The sequence below is a fragment of the Misgurnus anguillicaudatus genome, chromosome 15 (assembly GCF_027580225.2).
Source record: "Misgurnus anguillicaudatus chromosome 15, ASM2758022v2, whole genome shotgun sequence".
NCBI lineage: Eukaryota > Metazoa > Chordata > Actinopteri > Cypriniformes > Cobitidae > Misgurnus > Misgurnus anguillicaudatus.
The window spans coordinates 35520926-35541323 of record NC_073351.2 but is presented as its reverse complement, the minus strand read 5'-3'; the positions used below and the strand labels follow the sequence as shown (position 1 = coordinate 35541323).

General features: G+C 37.8%; 1 protein-coding gene across 2 annotated transcripts in view; it reads right to left on the bottom strand.

The window, feature by feature from the left end:
• The window catches only part of zfhx3a (zinc finger homeobox 3a), a 28641-nt gene extending 9262 nt beyond the window's left edge, over nucleotides 1-19379 (bottom strand). For both annotated transcript variants that reach the window (XM_055173627.2, XM_055173628.2), the window contains exons 1-6: nucleotides 19148-19379; nucleotides 9226-11955; nucleotides 8133-8358; nucleotides 3057-3128; nucleotides 2824-2945; nucleotides 1076-1276 (exon numbers count right to left, since the gene is read on the bottom strand). In XM_055173627.2, the coding sequence (XP_055029602.2) occupies nucleotides 1076-1276; nucleotides 2824-2945; nucleotides 3057-3128; nucleotides 8133-8358; nucleotides 9226-11940 (3336 nt within the window). In that variant the 5' untranslated portion in view covers nucleotides 11941-11955; nucleotides 19148-19379. The remainder of the gene's footprint in view (nucleotides 1-1075; nucleotides 1277-2823; nucleotides 2946-3056; nucleotides 3129-8132; nucleotides 8359-9225; nucleotides 11956-19147) is intronic.
• Nucleotides 19380-20398: the final 1019 nt, after the last annotated feature.

Below are 20398 nucleotides of genomic sequence, written 5' to 3'. Positions count from 1 at the left end.
TCTCTGCTTCTGTACCCACTCGACTTTAAAATGTGTTAATCAATGCATCTGTAAAAGGCAACGGGGGGAGAGCAACCAAACAAAATGGCTGCTATTTCCATCACAAAGCACACCATTTCAGGAAAGTGCCGCATTAAACGGGATGGGAGACAAGCACGCGAGTTCTCTCAAGGTCACATTTAATTTAGAACATAATTACTAGGCACGGTTCATGAGGAAAATCACCTAGCGCTGGCTCACAACTAATGAAGCACAATTATTTTCATTACTGTATTGCAGTTCAGTTGGGGAGGGGGAGGAGATGTCGACTGTCGAAAAGAGAAACCAAGAGAGACTGCAGAACAGGGAAGACCGAATAAGACAGAAGAGTATAGGTAAATGAAGAGACGGACAGCAAAAAAGTATTTTATGCAGGAAAAAATGCTCAGCGCAAGGTGACTGAATTGCCAAAAATGTGCAACCTCTTTGAGACAGTGAGATATGTCTGCTTGGGTTCAAAAAAGCACTGGGTGCCTTAGTATCAATTTATATTCTACACATAAAAACTCATTTTAATATTCATTGGATTTGAGGCAGCTACCTCTCTCCCCTTCCCCCAATAAGTGGCGTTCCTCGTCTCGGAGAATGAGACAACCAATCTCGCTCGTGCTGGAATCACTGATCATATACGTAACACAATTGTAGACCATTTCTACACTAGAGACAATTGGGAGAAAATTGTGGTTGACCAATACGGCACATTTTAAAAAGATGATGAATAGAGAGCAAGCTGATCAATTGGCGATGTACTGTAATTATGATAAAATACAATTCATTGATTGCTACTTTTTTTTTTTTTCAAAATAAATAATGTGCATTATAAATGTACAAGGTTGCAGGTAAATTCTACTCCTATTAATCTCACAATAGTCACATATCATCTGATTTGATTGGCCTGACTGATATACTGATCTATCAAGAATTTTTTTCTTATTTATAAGCATGAACACCTTTATTTTTATTCAATTTATGCTTTTGTTTGCTCATTTGTAAATGGTGCAAATCACATACACTTCACTTTTGTTTTTTGTCTCACCGTGCTAATGAGTTTTTGAGTACAGTCTGCCGTTACGCTGTGCAGATGTGTCAGATGGGTACGCAAGAGGGCAACACTGTGCAGCGTGTCCTGGCACAACGGGCAGCGGAGAGTGGGCTGAACTGCATGCTGGTTCATCACATGATTCCTCAAACGCTCAATGTCTGTGTGACGAAACCGACAGAACGGACACTGGCGCATCTGTGTGAGATAAACAGAAAACAGGACTAAAAATTTTAGGATTTGGTTTTGCTCTTGGTTTCACCCTTCTGAAATGACTTTTGATGGTAGAGATTTTACTTTGATATACACCTTAAAAATGGCTGGGTTATTTTTGGCCCATGGTGGGTAAATATTGGACAGAAGACATGCTGGGTTAAAAATGACCCAATGTTGGGTTTTTGTAATGCAACCATGAATTATAATAACCCAGCAGTTGGGTTTAAAAAACTCAGCGTTGGGTCATATTTAACCCAGCATGTGTTCTGTCCAATATTTACCCAACATGGCTTAAAAATAACCCAGACATTTTTAGAGTGTAGTTTGGACACCCGTTCACCTTTTACATTTCAGTCAACATTTCAGAACTATAGTACCAATATAACACAAATATAAGTATAGGAATTATGCAACAACACACAAAAAATGTTTATATTTTGACTTTGAGAGTAGTTTGTCAATATTACAGTCAACCAACAATATTGACTTTCTTTTCTATTTTTGTCTTGTTTTCAATAGAAAGATCCAAAAATTCTTAAATCAAGATGTAGAAATGACCTAAGAGAAAAAATGACCTAAGAAAATAAGTGTAGTTTTTAGACTTTAGAAGTGAATTTGTGCTTAAGCAAAAATATCTGCCAATAGCGTGGGTTTTTTTCTTATCCCATTGGTAGATTTCTTTGCTTGTTTTAAGCACAAATCATTTAAATATAATATAATTTGTGTAAAAACTGGATTTATTTTTTTAGGTCATTTTGCTCATCAAGAAAATGTATCTTGATTTACATTAACTAACAATATGCAGCATATATGCATTTATTAATCCTTGTTGATGTTTATACCACTACAACTGTTCATTGTTTGATGATGTATTCTGTGCACATTAACTAATGTTAACAGATACGTTTGACTGAAAAAATGTTTGTAGTAAATGTTAAAATTAACAATAATCCTTGTGCATAAATGTAAAAAACTCACTTAGGTTCATAAAAATATGATAAATTCATCTTTTTCCCACGATCATTGACTTTCTGTTTTAACAACAATCCGTTCTGATTATAACTGCTAAATATTTATTTATTTTAGAATGTTAACCCTTTAAATTCAAAAACAAATGTCCAGCAGCACGCAGTTTATATTTTAATCACATAATAATTGCTTTACTTTGATTATCTATTTTTTCTAATTGTTTGAATCAAAAATTTAAATTGAAAATCCTAAATGATTAATTGCACAGCCCTAGCTGTTGTGGAAAAATAATAATTCTAATTATTTTCCATATACTAAACGTGGAGCTGATTTTTTTATTTTTATTTATTACAATAATGGATATGTTAATAATTAACAACATACTTTAATTTTAATGCATTATTTGTTTTTGAGCAGTTAATTAATGATGAACCTTACTCTAAAGTCCATTTGCATCATATACCAGTTTTATCATACTTGACATAAAAAATAGATACTTTTTGTACCATATTTTGTATTGTTTGTTTAATTTTGTCAGCGTATAGTGTGATTTAGCAAACCTCTTCATGTACTCGTGGCCGTTTACAGGGTGAAGGCTCATCCGAGTCTTCAGATCCAGGCGAGGGACGCTTGGGAATCGAGGACAACTCACTTTGCTCCACCTCTGTCTGAATGAATCCTTCTGTGAAGAGATAAGTGGCACACATTATGCTTTTTTACAATGCTTGGCTCATGCAGAATAATTTTATTTTTCAAGAGGGCTAAGTGCATGTTAAACTAGTATGTTAAGCACCTGATTTCTTTCCTGCTCTGTCCTCCTTGTTAGCCGTAACCTCCGGGGGAGAGTCCATCCCCTTATGTTCTCCTTAAAAAGAAAGAGGATCAGAAATCAGAAAGGTCTGTTTCAGAGAGTGCTTCATTATGCAGTTAAAACGTTCATGTGGCTCGCTCAAGGTCAAGAGTTTCTTACATGCCTTGCTATTTGATTTAACAAGACCAACTATTTGAAATAATGTACCGTAAAAAAGATTTTATTTGGTTTGCAAGATATGAAGAATCCATAAATTTGTGCAAATCCTGATCCATGTAATCCAGAATGATTTGACAATGCTTTAAAAAGCACCTTATGTGCTTCAATTGATAAAAGGATATATTTTACACAAACTGTCAAAGTAATTTCATTAATTATTATTCACATACACATTTCTTCTCCATTTAAATGTTAAAAAATCCCTAAAACTTTCACTGTATTTATGTGCAGATTGAATGCAGGACCGCATTATAACCTATAGGGGTCAGTCTACACTAGCTCGGAAAGACCCATTCAACCAACTTGAATCACTAGCAAGTTATGTAAACAATCTCTAGATTTACACAAACGTGAAATGCATTGCTTCTTCACAGAGATATGCAAAAAAATGAAATGAAAAAGATGGATGAGCTACAGTCAGCAGAGCTTCATTTGACCTGTAGGGGTTTGAGAAGTCACAGGAGGGAGATAATGCAGCAGAGGTCACCGGGGTCACACACAAAGAGTCCATTTCAAAGCACAAATTGGCAAACAATACGCCCATGACAAGCTTTAAAAATTATCTTCGTACAAAACGTCTTCACGTTGTAGCAATTGGAATCACCTCCTTATAATAAACAATTTGCACAAAAACATAACATACGTGATGATTTGGTAACATTGTAACATCTTCAGCTTCCTGTTTTTTATTGAATCTTCCAAATGAGATACCTTTACAAAATAATAATATTATTATTATACAGACTATTATTACATAATATGCATATTATTATTACGTAAATACTTATATAATTTTATTAATTGCTTTATAATAATGTCATTATCATAATTGCTGTTTTTGTTTTGTTTAATGTTTGTTTTGTGTTCTGCTTAATCGTACGTTGTATGTTTTGCACTTCTAATAAAAAAAGAGTGAGCATTTAAAGTTTGAAAAGGACAATGATGCCCCGATGTCCTTTTGCAGCATCTAAAAGCCTCGGTTGAGTTCAGTAGGTAGAAAACACACAGCCTCGGGACACACTAAACCAGATACCCCTTTCAATGCCCCCCTCCCTCCCTCGCCCATCCTCTCCTCTCTCGCTTTCTGCCTTTCTGCTTTCTTAGCAGAGTAATTGTTCCGCTATGTGGGGGAAGGGACAAGAGGAATGGAGTTGATTTGGGTGCGTTTGGGTAGCAGGGGGGCTGTTGGGAAGTATTAGACGAGGGGGAGTAAAGACAAAACCAAAAAAAAAAAAAAAAATGCACGAGGGTTGTCATAACAGACCAATCAAAGAGAGGCTGAGGTATCTTCTGTTGGTTCTTTGAGGAGGTGATTATGACAGAGTGTGAGAGAGAGAGGGAGAGAGGCCATCTGAACACCAATTATCCTGACAGACACGCTATTGATTTCCTATCAAACCAACACACCCATAAACACAGAACATATAACCTGAAACTGTCAAATCCGCTCTAGTTACGGCTGCCCCATTGAGATCTGAGCTCAGTCATTTCTTTCAAAGTCACACACACACCGCACTGAACCTGATCAAAAAAAACAAACAAAAAAAAGTATTGTCTATTGTTAAAAAAATGACATTAAAAACTGAATGCAAAAGTAAAATAGCATAAACTAATTATGAAGAATTCGAGGGAAGTGGTATTTCTAAATATATAAATAAAACATGCATTGCAACAATGTATGCAACAAATGCATAATTTTTGTACAAATTTGTAAATGCCATCATGAGTTAATTAAAATTATCCTGCATTACAATAAATATGTGACTGATACATTAAATATAAACAGAATGATATTTTCTTTTTGAACATGGCCACATTTAATTCAAATCTTGGAAAATTTTCAAAATTGGACTAGTTACAAATAATTTAATTCATAAACTAAATACTCGAAAGTTCTTGAAACCCTTTTTAATAGTGCATGATTCTTTCAGTTCGGACCTCTTGAAGGAAACAGATGGCCGCAGCTCGACGCTGTGAGGTCACTTGCACCAGTAATGAAGTGATCAGATGCACACGCACATGCTAACACACTCCAGACGTACACTCAACATACACTTCATCAACACTTCCTACTCGTCCCGGAGATCAATATACAAATGCTCAGCGACATTGATCCAGTATTGATTATAAATTAGGGAATGCCCTGGTGTTGCTTAAGAGATCAATAACCAGCCATTCAAGCGCCGGCACTCCAGCAGGTCAGAAGCGGAGCTGATCCGATGTTCCTACAGGTTTAAATTCACACTGAAATACCTGTTCATTCACTGACTTCAGCATTGATTGGACAAGGCACATTGACTGCTGACTTATTCTTACGACAACTGATTCTCCCAGGACTCAGATTTAACATCAGGTGACCAAAATTAGTAAACCAACATGTCCTCAAAATAAACATTGACATCTGTTAATGGCATCATGACCTGCAGGTCAGTTTTCTTATTTTAATGAAGATTCGTTTTATGTTTACCCTTATGCTGACGCTTTTAGCAACTTTTAGCTATCAATCCCACAACGCAAAACGGCATACTACGGTCTAAAGATTGCTGGGTTATTTTTGACCCACAATGAGTAAATATTGGACAGAACACATGCTGGGTTAAAAATGACCCAATGCTGGGCCGTTGTTATGCAACCATGGAGTATAATAACCCATCAGTTGGTTTAAAACAACCCAGCATTTGGTCAACTTCAACCCAGAAGTGCGTTCCGTCCAATATCCACCCAGCATGGGTCAAAAATAACCCAAGTTGATTAAGCTAAATGCTCATGTTGCTAAATGATATTAATGAACGAATGATTAATAATAAGTTAATATAGGTTGTTAGCTGAACAGTATGAAGCTGAACAGTATGAATGTCAAACCCAAAATTTGAGTTAGAAATAAAGCAAGCGTAACATTCGAGCATTAAAACATATTTTTCTATCAAGGACTGCAATTTTACAACTATAAAAAACATTTCTTGCATTTCTTGTAAAACAGTAATAAAAAAATCATAGATAACAGCAAAATAATATTTTAGCATTAGAAATACTACTAAAGATCTTTAACATACTGCTGGATTAAACTTTACAGAAACATTAACCGGTAATACTTTACAATAAGGTTATTTTAGTAAATATGAGTGAATGCATTAAGTAACATAAAGAATATAGTTTTATAAACATGTTTTAATTCTTGTTAATGTTAGTTAATGAGTTATTGATGTTAGTTTATGATGCATTAATTAATGTAAACAGTTACAATGCTTGATTTTATAAATGTATTGGTAAATGCTGAAATTAACATGAACTAAGATTAACAAATGCTGTAGAGGTGTTGCTCATTGTAGTTAATGCATTAACTAATTGTTAACAAATACAACCTTATTGTAAAGGGTTATAAACAAATGATATTGCACTGTAAAAAAACTTTGCTGCCTTAACATTTTTTTGTTAAATCAACTCAGATTTACAAGTCATGTCAACAGAAATGAGTTGTCACAACTTATAAAATATAGTTGAGAAAAGTCAACTTAAATTTATAAGTTATAACAACTCACCTGTAGTTATAACAACTAATTTCTAGTCAAGATAAATAATAGTAAGTTGAATTGACTTGTAAATCTGAGTTGATTACACTGTCAATTCATCAATTCATTCAATTTACTCAATTTTTAATAAAAGGTAAGTGGTCACAAACAATTTATTTAAGCTACATTTAAACAAAAAAAAATTGAAAAAAAAAACTTTTGTTTAAATGTAGCTTAAATAAATTGATTGTGACCACTTACTTTAAAAAAATTAGTAAATTGAATGAATCATTTTTTTCAGTGTATGGGTGGTGGATTAATACATTTGATAAGCACTGTATGTCATTTATTAATCTTTGTTAATGTTAAATGGTTGTGCATTGATATTTAATTGTGCATTAACTAATGTTGAAAGATACTACTTTAAATAACAGATTTTATAAATGCATTAGCAAATGTTTTAATTAAAATTAATATGATGATTTATGGTGCATAAGGATTGATTCATTGGTAATTCACATTAACTAACTAATCCTAACAAAAAGGACCTTAATGTAAAGTGTTGCCAATATTTCAGATAAAAATCAAGACTGAATAAGAAGTAAAACCTGTCAGTCTTTAGGGAATCTGTATCTGTATTCTGTCTCTCGGTTAAACATTAATTGGAGAATGTTAATTAACTCATGCCTCATTAGTGGGTGCTGACTTTATTGGCTGCATTGACTGGCTAACCCTCTCTTTTAGCCTCTTTCTCTTTCTGGCCAGTGAAGATGTTACAAACGTGATTATTGGCAAGTCAATTAACAAAATCAATTCCAACCATTCTGAACAAAAAGCACACACACGCACACACTCTTTCTTCTTCGTTTTCTCTCTCATGTACACACAAATGTCTCTGTACACTCGCAGGCAGGGTAGCAAGGTTAGTTCATTAGCTGAGCTTATTCTGGGTTTGAACTAAATGCTAATTGTCTATGCCACCCGCTTCTCTCAATTACCCCAGTGTAAATATCTGCCCTCTTTCTTTTTGCTTTTACTGTGTGTGTCTGTTAGCCCCTCCTCCATCTGTTGTTCGTGTGTGTTTTAAAGCCCTGAATGCCGTAAGCAAGACACACAATGGACTGTTAGTCTTTTCTTTTATTGTTGTTTCTTTAATAATTCTCCCTGACTTTGACTATAACCATATAATATTTCAAAAAGCCAACATGTTGTTTTATAAGGTGCGTGCGTGCCTATACCAGTAACTATTTTACTGCACTGCAACACTCGCACAGACATTTCTGTTTCTCCATATCGAGTTATCATTTTGCAAAGCGTATTTGTGTCATACCATTTTCTTGAGCAGGGCTTTTTCGGATTGTAAAGATGGCACCGAGCTCCTCCTCGTCCTGCAGACCCTTCTGGATTCGCTGGATTCGGAGCAGCCCCTCCCCTCTCTGGTGGCTTAGTGAATGTGAGTGCCGCACTAAAGAAACGCTGCTGCGAGTGGAGAAATCACACAGCGTGCAGTGCAGCCAGACGCCTTCAGACTCCACTCCATCCAGCTTCTGCAAATACTGAGAAAAAAACATCACTTGTGGTGTGCGTGCATGTGCGTTTGCTATTCAATTGAATACAAATCCCTATAAATGTATCAGGAGAAAGAAGAACAAGCAAGAAACCTAATAGGACAAAGTAGGAAAGGGTTAAAACATAGTCTCCGTTTACTCGGGATTCTCTTCATCTAGCTCACATTTCAACATCAGTAAATAACATGCCTAGGAACATTAGCGAAAGCCGAAATATAGACTAGTTGTAGATGATCAATATTTGACTTCCTCTAATGTGGGCAGTACAATCTAGATCAATACAGGATCAATACAACCCTGTAAAAACCCATATGTAGATGTTACTTAACATGTTTACGCTTTAGAAGACACTAATAAGTCTTCCTTTGTCTTAAGCACTGGAGCAAACAGAAACAGATCATATCAAAAATGACATAAACATTCACTCAGGAACGCATACGCTCGAGCCCAGTGAGAAACACCAGTCCACTTGTTTTACAGAACTCTAAACTGATTAGAGATGTGCTGAGTTAATGGACCACATTAGCGGAGGGAAAAAATAACATACAATCTATCTCAATTACCAAAGAGGCCTTGCAGGCCTTGGGGATAGTGGTCAGCTTGGGCTTTTGTGTATGTTACTGACAAGAATAACAGAATACGAGAATTGGTTGCTGGAATAACTGATGAAACTTAATCTCTTTCTTTACGGCAAATACTTAATTTCTTTCTTCTATATTGTTTTGTTTCAGTAAAAAATTTTTATGCAAAATATTTTTAGCACAGTACCATCTAAATCTGAAGGCAAACTTTAATCCAAAACCAGTGTGATAAAATAGTTCCACATTTTATACATTTCTGTATTTGTGGTTTTACCTTGTAAAGTCTAAGGCTGGCCTCGTGCCTGGAGTTCATGGTGTGCAGCTTTAGTTTCTCCAAGCTATTGGCTTCATAGTCACATGCACCGCACCTTAGCTGCACCTGGTTTCCAGCAGCAACACACCTAAGATGCCACTCTTCCTCCTCGTCTTCAATGTTTCCATGGTGACTACTGGCCTCTCGGAGATGTGCGGCTAGCTGGTAGCGCTGTATGTGTTTGTCTGTCTGGCAGTGCAGCTGGAAGTTAGCTCGCAGAGGAGTGGCGTAATGGCAGAGTCGACAATGATGGGTGTCACCTGTTGTGCTTCTCCAGTAGGTGTTGGGCAATGAGCGCTGCATGGTCAGGTGTTGACTTAGCTCTTCAAGAGTGTCACAAGAAAAACAGCCACACAGAATGCATTCAAACAGTTTCTGTGCCGAGTCGTGTAGGGCCTCATCGCTGGAGTCAGGCAGTTTGGTTTGAGGTTGGCAGTGCCGGTAAAGCTCGGTAGCATTGTGCTTGCGCTGACGTTGCATGTGTGCCAGGTTCTGCTGCAACAGAAGCACATTGTGTGTGTGCTTCTCACTGGTCATGTGGATACGCAGGTTCCTTGCCACGTTGGTCTCGTAGTCACAGACTTCGCACCGCCACGATGCACGTCCTCGAAGTGTAGAAGGAGAGGAGGAGTTGGCTTGGGTGGGCTGAGCGAGGGTAGCATGTGAATGGGATAAAGGGCTTGGCTGAGCTGCTGGGGTGTGTGAATGTGACTGCGTCTGCAAGCTCTGCATGTTGTTCAGGTGCTTGTCCGACTGCATGTGGATGCTCAGGTTGCCCTTGGTGGTGGTGGAATATTGGCACACCTGGCATCTAAAGGGCTTGTAGCCACAGGAGTAAGTCTCGCCTCTTGCTAAGCGTGGGTGGCTTTGTCCACTGCTGCAGTAGGGACACTGTCCAGACTCCGTTTCTGGATGTTTCTCCTTCATATGAGCTTCCAGAGTTTGCTGGTACTTGTAGTGCCAGTTGCATTTGGGACACTTCAATGTCTTGCAGGAGTTTCTGGTGTGTGCCATAGAGGCCTGCACACCGTAAGCGTAAGATGCTTGGACGTCATCTCCGATGGCAACGAAGCCTCCATCACCGGCCACAACCAACCTTCCTCTAGAGGCCGTGTCCGAATTCCCTTCTTCAAGAATAGACTGGCTGCTCTGGATAATGGTGGGACTGAGCGTAGGGGCTGTGGATTGGCCGTGATTATTGGGCAGGTCAGAATGAGTGATAGGAAGTCTGTCGTCATCAGACAACCTATTGGTTGGTTCCATTGCTACGGCACTACCGTTTTCTAATTGGTCATTTGGTTCTGCTGCTGTGGCACTCTCTTGGTTGGCAAGTTGTTCAGTAGTATTGACAGTAGGCGGGTTTACCACAACAAGGGAAGCAGGTGCAGGGTCGTGGCAGTTAAAGCTTGTTCCACACTCTGTTTCAGAGTCTGTAAGGGTTTTGGTGTTGTTCATAAAGCTGGTTGCTATTGTTGCAGAGTTTGGAGGTTTTGAAATGCTTTGGTTTGACAGAGCAGCTTCAGTATTGTGCTCTTGTCTGCTACTGCTGCTAATACTGTATGCACTGTTTTCCACAGCGCTACCTAACTCTAAACACATTCTCCTCTCTCCTCCCTCACTACATCCTTCATCTTTCTTTATCTCATCCTCCTTTCCTCTCTGTTTGCCGTCTCTGCCCAGGGTTGAGGGATCTTTGGCAGGGCTTTGTACTGAGGTAGCAGGGGAGATTCTGGATGGAGAGGGCAGGAGAGGGAGTCTAGGTTCATAGGTCTCAGCCTCTTCGTTTTCTTTTCGTCTTGCCGTGTCCTCTTTCCCAGAGGTTGGTGGCGCCGAGTTAAGTGGTACCACAGACTCGCAATTCCTTTTTGGTTCGAGGAAACAGAGGAGTGGCTTGTCGCCTGGCCCGGCATGCTGTAATATGGCAGAGGTCTGTTTAAAAGAGAGCAAATGCTGTTCGTCATCACTAAAGGTGATGTTATGTTGCCGTAAAGCATGAGCCCTAAATGAATGTGATCGACCAAATGACACCTGACAGAGAAAGCACATCAGGATGGGTTTGGTTTGACCGGACCGTGTCACCTCTGCTTCTGACAATCCTGCCATGTCAGGAGCATTTTCTTTGGATTGGCGGGTCATCAGAGCTAAACTTTCACTGTTGTCGAGGTGATGCATGTGGAAGACATGAAAAGCATGTGGAGCAGGGCTTTGAGAAAAGGAAACGTAACACGTGTTAATGATGGATGGTCTGACACCTAACAAGGAGGAGGGAATTCCACATGAAATCTGACTCTCTTCCTCCGTCACATAGGCAGAGCCATCGTTCTGGTACAAGATCTTTCCAATAGGTTTCACATCATCTCCATCTACCTCTCCATCGTGCTTTTCCCTCACACCTTCGTCTTTTATCATCTCTCTGGTAGAGTGTTCATCGACCTGCTTTTCTCTAATTCTTTCTTCATACCTCTCCTCAAGTCCCTTCTCCTCAGTACGGCCCACTAGTCCACCCTGTTTGGATACAGTCGTTGTGCTCAGATGAATGGCTTGATCTATGGCCAGTACGAAAGGACTGGGGGCCAGTGTTCTGCAGAGCCCGGGAGGCTGTTGTGTGTGGAGACCAGAGGCTCCATCGATGGGGACAGAGTCACAACACTCCATCCTCTGAGCTACTGAGCACATTCATCCCACCCTGGCCTAAAGAAAGAGAAAGAAAGAAAAGAGAAAATGTGAAATCAAAACTGCTTGAACTTGACAACCTACAGTGGAACAAAAATATTTCAAGATGACAAATATCTAAACGGCATTCCTTTATGTAAGAGACAGCATACCTGATGAATTCTGCAAAAATGATACTAATTCTTATCTTATTAGCCATGTTTAATCATTTTATTTAGGAGTCTCAAGGTAGTTTTAATGGATCTATGAGGTACGTTCTCAATTCAAAGTAACCACAGGAGTAGTTTATTATGCATCTTTATTTAACATTTATGAAATTATTAATTTTACTCTAAAGATTGGATCATCTGTAGTCTACATGTGTGGCCGTGTTGTTCAAACACTTTTTTGGGCCACTGTACATATGTACATTTTCAGCGTCAGTGTTTTTGCACTAGAGACACAGTCACCGTTAAAAGTACAGGCACAGACAAAAATATTAAAATCTTCCCCGAACATTACAATTTCAGCAAAACGCAGCACTTTTTTAATTGTCACAGCATAAAAACATTACTGTCAGTCCTTAGAGAGAAGGCATGTGGTGACGGTGAGCAGAGAGGTCTAGCCGGTGATCAATAATTCTTTGCCAAGCTGTATTACAGAGAGCTGAATATTACATGAGAGACAATTCCAGGAATCACCGAGATCTGCTCAATTAAATGTCTCTGTCTGTCTCTGCCTCCCCTTCCCCCTCCATCTGCATTATATTTCCCTTTAGGCAACTAAGCAGAACATAGGGCCGTGTCTATGGGGGATTGCCCTGTAACAGTGCCTCTGGAATAGGTTCCCTATTGAGCCTAGACCCAGGTTTCTCAAGAGACGCGGCCCTCGCAGGCCTTGATCAAGAAGCAGCTGAAGTGAATTAAATTGAATTATATTACACCAGCCTTTCACAACAGCGTTCAGCTTCTATTAGTGCCTGAAATAATTGCAATTTGCATTAATGCAAAAGGTGGTTCACTTTAACAAAAGCATTTTTACGCAGCGGTTCCGACGCACCGCGAAGACCGGCGCTCCTGTACGCTTTACACAAGCAAACGTACAGTACGACCTTGCTTTGTGGTTACGCTGTGGGCAGAAGTTAAATAATTAAAATGTGCATTTAGTTACCACTGGGTTTATCTGATGTTAAGTTACTCTAATAGTGCAAAAACAAGTATGTGCATAGAGAGCGTCTTAAGGGACTACAGGGTTTGCGGATAGGAGTTGGGGGCTAATTGCTGCGTTTCTAGGTGCAGATTCTTCAACTCTGATTCAAGCTGTTATATTGAGCTCCCTCTGATCCTCTCTACTGGAGGGGGCTAAAGTGCTAATGGGAAAATCAATAGTGTGAATGCTAAGAGTCTTACTGGAAGCCGAAGCGGGATGCTAGCACCCAGGCTAAAGGATGTATTCACTGATTAAAGCTCAAAACTGGTCCAAAATAACAAACTTAACGGGTTAAATTCAAGGTATTGATTCAATGATAAAGATAGCAGTCTATTCATTTATGACTGTAAATGCTTGAAATATAGCATTTGAAAATAAGCTTACATATTCATAAATGCACCATCATGCATGCAGACAAACAAACTACACTTCCTGTACAGATCGATGAATGCGTCGACTTATTCGCTGTGTTAAACTGTGCGTGTGTGTGTGGTGTGATTAGTGATGTATCTCATTAGCAGTTAGGTTAATTACCCATCTCTCTGGGATACCTGATAGGAGGCACACAGCTGGAATCAAGACACATCTTAAACCAATTACACTCTGTGTGTGGAATAAGACCGAGATGTCTAGGATAAGAAATAGACCAAACATTGCTAACCCTAAAGTTAACCCCGGCACTAACCTTGTAACAACAACAATCACAATGAAAACAAAGTCTTGTTTGCAGTGCACTTAACTGAGGTTATGAAACACTTACGGTAAGAAACAGTATGAAGTGTGGTTCAATGCATATACAGGACATACTATATACTGTTTTTAAAGATAGTGTTCAAGCTTTACAGAGAGATTTTACATTCAACACAGACTGCTGATTCAGGATCTGAGCTTCCTGTTAGAAGTAATGTACACTCATATCATAGCAAACATACTGTTGCGCAGATACGTACAGTACTGTATAAGTAACCGTATGAAACATGCTTTATTGCATATGTCTAATACACTGTGACATAACTGAATTACACTGCAAAAATATATATTTTAATGCTTTTAACCCCTTAACTAGCGCAGCCATTTTTGAGTGGGGTAGGTGAAAAGGCACTTTAAAGTTTTTAATAAATAAAAATAATGCAATAAAGTATATATTTGATACATAAAATTATCACAAAAAATTTGGTTTGTTTCACACATTTAGTAGTTTTACCAACAACGGCCACTAGGTGTCAACAGTTTGCTGCATACTCTTGTCACAAATTAATAAATTACTGTCACTGCATTATTATTACTGCTGAAATGTTTTGAAATATGAAAACAATATTCTTAGACCCTATATATTTTTTTCGTGACGGATTAAAATTTACATGCAAAATGCTGAAGTACATCACGGGACAGAATACATCTAATTTCATGAAGTTCGTGATTAAACATAAAAATGTCTTATTTACGCGTTTGACTGATGCTTTGATCCAAAGCAACCTACAGTGCATTTAAACTATACTTTTATCAGTGTTCCCTAGGAATCAAACCCATGACCTTGTGTTGCTAGCGCAATGCTCTATTTACCCACAAAAACACACAATATTACAATATCTTATTATCTTACACAATCTCTGTTTTATATGTAAAAACTTTAGATATTCTTCCATACAAAAAATGTTTTTGCTGTGTAGAAAGTAGCCAGTATTCAAGAAAAGACTCGAGTGTGCACACAGACTTTGCATGAATGCACGACAATCAAAACTGTTACAAGGGTTATACTGTAAAACGACTGTTTCACATCAGACCAAACCAAAACTAACCGCACACCCTCTCTCTCCCTCAGTCACGCAAACACATACACATTTTCTCCCACTGTATTTAGACAGCTGTCCTCTCTGCTGTGTGCACGTCTTTGATCTTTGATTTAATGCCCTATTTCCATTAGAGACACTAGCCCATTCAAGAGGCAAACTTCAAAAGAAACAGAGAGAAAGAATAAAAGAAAGACCGAAAGGGTGCGAGTGTGGGGAAATCTGACTTGTATATCATTTAGGATCATTTTCTTGGAAAATTGCACTTTTAAAACATCATTTTCAAAGAAAACGGGTGTTTTTTTTAAAAGGTCCTTAAAGTCAAACAAAATGCAAAACATGATTTTGAGAAAATGCTGATGTGCTTCCTGTATGACATTCAAGGAAGTGACACACAAAGATACAGGATTAAAGGTCAAAAGATAAAGCTGACATCAAGACAAGGCCATGACTGGATTGTGACAGCTGTCCCCTTTAAAATGCATTTTGTTTATATTAATTCCTTTCTCTTAGCAAATCAAAAACTTTAGGTTAAACAGATAAAACCAGTTTAATAGCTTATGCCAGTATCCCAGCCTGGTTTAGCTGTAGCAAGCTGGTCCAGATAAAAGATGAACTGACACACCAGCTTTGCCAGGCTGGGAGGACCAGCTTAAACCAGCTAACGTCACCTTAACCAGCTAAAACCAGCAAACCTGCTTAAGCTTTTTTTCCAGTAGGGTTCTGACAGACAGAAGCAAGTGACACAGAAACTTTTCACAATCAGACGCTGATATACATTCTGTCACAACCTAATCGACATGCTACATACTTACAGTAGAGACTTACAGTACAGTTTCTAAATCTGAGTGTGGTGTAAACGTATTGATTTAAACTGCAGCACGATCCGGCGGGATTATAAGATCAATGCTACACTGAAAGACTTCTTACTCATTTTACTTCATCTTATGCCACTGACAATGTGTGTGAAACACATCAAAACACACGCAGCACCGCTCCTCCGCAGTCAAATATTCATAACGCGTACATATCGAATGGAAAGTGGAAGTGAGCTCTAAAGCAATTATCTGTAAGGATTATTCATGTATATTCTGTATTCATTACACAAGTTATATGCACTGTGAAATGAGAAAAACATTTTTTTGCAAGATTAACTCCATTCAGCTAGATGATGATCCAAATGCAAAAGCTGAATTACATGCAAAACAACAGCAGAGCTGCCCGGCTTTATACAAATCAAAAACGGTACAGCAATTTTTTCATAATCAGTGAAAATAAATAACCCAGACTTTCACGCAAGCTGTGACCTCACGGCGACTTCACATTCAAGAATAATTACCGACTTGAAAATGGGTAGTTTGCATTTACATTTATGCATTTGGCGGATGCTTTTATCTAAAGAGACTTACAGTGCATTAATTCTGTCTATACATTTTGTATACATCAGTGTGTGTGTGTGTGTGGGATTGAATCTGTGACTTTTTTCACTGCTAACACAATGCTTTACATACTGAGACACAGTAGTTGATAACAGATTTTAAGTTTATATTTTAATGACCAATTTGCAGCTTATGTAAATATTCTACACCTTCACTTCATTAATTTGAGGTCTTAAAATGTGAATTTTAACACTTGTATAACAATTAGACAACTTATGAATGTAATAGATATAGACTTTATCTCACAGAAAAATACTGCTGCTATAGTTTGACAGGTCCCAAATTATTACCCAAATACTAATACAGAACTGTAAAAATGACGTCACGTTTTTCTTAAGGAAGTCAAAGAATCATGAATCTCTCTGAATGAACATTGAATGAACATAAACATACATTTTTTCATAAATATAAAGTAAAATAAATTTCAGCACTGTTTGCTATCTGTCTGCAGGCCTTGTTTCTCCATTCATGGTCCATTTCCAAGTAAATGTGTTCAACAATCACACTGACCTTTGCATGATTGGAGTTTATGCACCTTTTATAAACTATACCTTCAATCTATATATTTAACAGCCACGGCAAACAGCACACACCTCCTCCTGTCCGGACCGAGGCAGACAGACAGTGTAATATAGTTCAATATTTGCAGTAAAATCTGGAGAGAGATGACAGCTGCACAGAGGTAAGTCTAAGCCACTGATCGCCCTCTACTCTCTCTCTCTCTCTCTCTCACACACACACACACACACACACACACACACACACACAGTCTGTTTAAGGCGTGGATGGAGAGCTGAATCTGAACTGACAGGCTGGGCCTCATGTATTGTTCTCCGGGTGTGTGTCGGTGTGTGTGTGTTGGTGACTGATCAGCCCGTGTGCCTCACTTCTTCACAATCTCAGCTATTATTATGATAAACAGAAAAAGTCAAACCCTAAAGGCAATGTGTGCACACATACACAAACAAACACACACAATTATCATTCAGATTTTACAACACCTGATTTAAAAACAACACAATGTCACAACTTTACAAAAAACTACTGCTAAGTGGTAAACTATCGGTTAAACAACCTTGACACAACATAAAATTTTGTAATTTTCATTGCATACAAAGTAACGTATATTTTGCAGGTGTTATTAAAATATCCAAATGCTAATTCAATTGAATGCATTTTTAAAATCACACGCTTATTCGCTCTGTGTTTGACAACATTACCCAGTGGAGTCCAGTTTTATCTTCTCACCCTGTTTTCTTTCATGCAATCTTCTTCCTTTCACCCTTTAGCCTAACTCCATGACCTCTGACCTGTGATCCAATCCTCTTTCACCCCACACCATCTTGTGTGCTTGCTTGCGTGTATGTGTGTGTGTGTGTTTCTTAAAAGAGCCTGTGCTTGCTTGCTTTATTTATTTCTGCTCCTCCTGAAGCACAGAGTGTTTATTTTCGCGCAGCACTACACACGATCTTTGCTGAACCAGACACTAGATTTACAGCTAGAAATGTAGCTTGTTACGTCTATGTTATTCATAAGAAACACTCTGACATGATGTAAGTTAATGAATCAATCTCTCCAGTCTCTAAACAAAAGAAAAAAAATCAACCAAAAGAAGAAAAACAAAAAAAGAAACCTTGTTTTTAAGATGTGATACATGTACATGTGAGAGTAGTTATTTCTTAAAGCCAAAATGATTACATTTATTTGTAACAACATAAGATTTACAAAAGGAAAAAAATATGGATAAAAAACAGAAAAAGGCCTAATAAACACAAGCACATACACACACACACACACACACACACACACACACACACAATTAACCATATACGTATTAGTATTAAGTCTAAGTATTGTTTTTATGTAAAGCACTGTATTAATATAAAGATATTTTACTGACCATAACAGAAATCCAACCCCCCAAAAAACATTATTTACTGTATTTAAAAATCTTTTTAACTTTAAGGGCCATTCCAACAAAAGGCTTTGTCAGATTTAGGTAACTACCAAGTGTATCTCCCAAGTAAACACACGCGCACAAACACACACACACACACACACACACACAAGAATGAGTCCATACAGGATTGACCAAGCATGCCCAACACATATGACCACATTCTTTTTAATGCTTTTATAAAAAATAACAGTGAAGCCATTTGCTATCATAAAAACGCAAAAAGTTACACCCCGTCCACGTAAGTTTCTAGAAAAAAATCAATGCGCACCTCTGAAGACGCACGGGGCTTTCAAACAGCAGCATCAGTCGGATACTTTGTAACGTTGCACGGACGCACGGGGATTAACGGGCGCCTCCCGTAGCGCGTGTCAATACTGATGCATTCGGTGAAAGCGAAGCGAGATGTTTCCCAACACCGCGTAATGCATCGGTGTTTCACGACACGCATCAATACCACATGCACGGAGAAACCAAATGCAAGCCTATCGAGGACGTCATTTTATATTTTCCTCTTTATCCTCCTTTTTTTTTGCAACTAACAAGAACTCGACAACTCTTGATGAAAACAGGTAGGAGCACACGAGACCAGCTTTTGTAACTTCAATCTGAACTCCGAAGGTCTAGAAAGTGAATCGGGTGCGCTTTACATTTGAGACTACATATGACATGACACCGTAAGTATTCAGTAATAACAATAACAATCTCTTCTAAACAATCATACATTATGCATAGTTGATATATTCAGTGCGTATGTAAACACGATGTGAAAAGCATAACGCGCGCGGCGACCGGACTGTAAATACGCACACAGCAGTCATTAGATACAAACTTACATTTGGATGCGTTGCTTTGTATTCCAGTAAACACGCTTATAGATCCCATTCGCACAGATGCACGCGCTCACTCTGCTCTAGACATCATGGTGCTGAAGTTAAAAGAGGTATTTTACTGTTTCTTAAAGCATTTAAAAGGGGTTTTGTTTTTTGGTTGTAATGCAGACGACGGACGCGCCTCGGCTCTGTTCGAGGAAGGAGGAGAGAGTGAAAAAAATCAGTCCGGTCTTTATTCCTGCTAATTACTTTCCTGCAAAAAAATGGCTGGAATTAACAGACTGCGCATGTGCTGATTACACAGTCACGAGGGGAAGAGATAATTAGCTCCTCCTGGATCAATAAGATTCCGCGATGGGAAAGAGGGAGGAGGGATGCGGAGTGAGGAGGGGGGCTGGGGAGTGATGGAATTAGACTATAGGCCAATTTTATATTTTTACATGCATAAAATAAAATATAAAAAGATAACAAATAAAAGTTTCCATGCAATAAGATTCAAGATAAAAGCAACAGAATTTATAAAATGCTCAGGATCAATTTGATGAGAACAGGTAATAGCGAAGTCATGAATGCATTATACAAGGAAACGCGTTGTTGTTTTAATACTCAGTTGTTGTTATTATAATATCCTAAATGCATGTTCTATAACATAAAAAAAACATTTAGATAAAAACTGTTTCTGTACTGGGAATCAATGCTTTGCGAGAATTGAATTTCTGATTAATATACAGTACCGATTCATTTGCTGAATATTGATTATGAATGCAACTAAATCAGTGTATATTACAAATAACTAGCAAACTGTATTCTTACGAGTATCAGGTTAGGTGGTTCTGTAAAGCAATGCGCAGTTGTTGTTATTTAGAGATGTATAATTTATGCATTTTTATTCTATAAAAATTATAAATGTTTTCATCATTGTGCATTTGTGAATCTTTTTCTTTCAAAGTGTTGCGTAAATGAAAGCATTTTTATATACTTGTGACTATTATTATTTATATTATAAATATTTTTATTTACTTTATATATATGCATTATTACTCTATTATAGTATTAAATATATTAAATAGAAATAAAAAAGAACGTCTTCAATTCTATAACATTTGAGAGGAAGACATATCTAGTTTATATGAATAAAATATATATGCAAAATCTTGAATTTTCTGAGAATCAAGAAGCATTGTCATATCTACATCTCAATAAAATTTGCATCAACATTTCTCCAGTACTAACACATGACATATGTTGAACCTG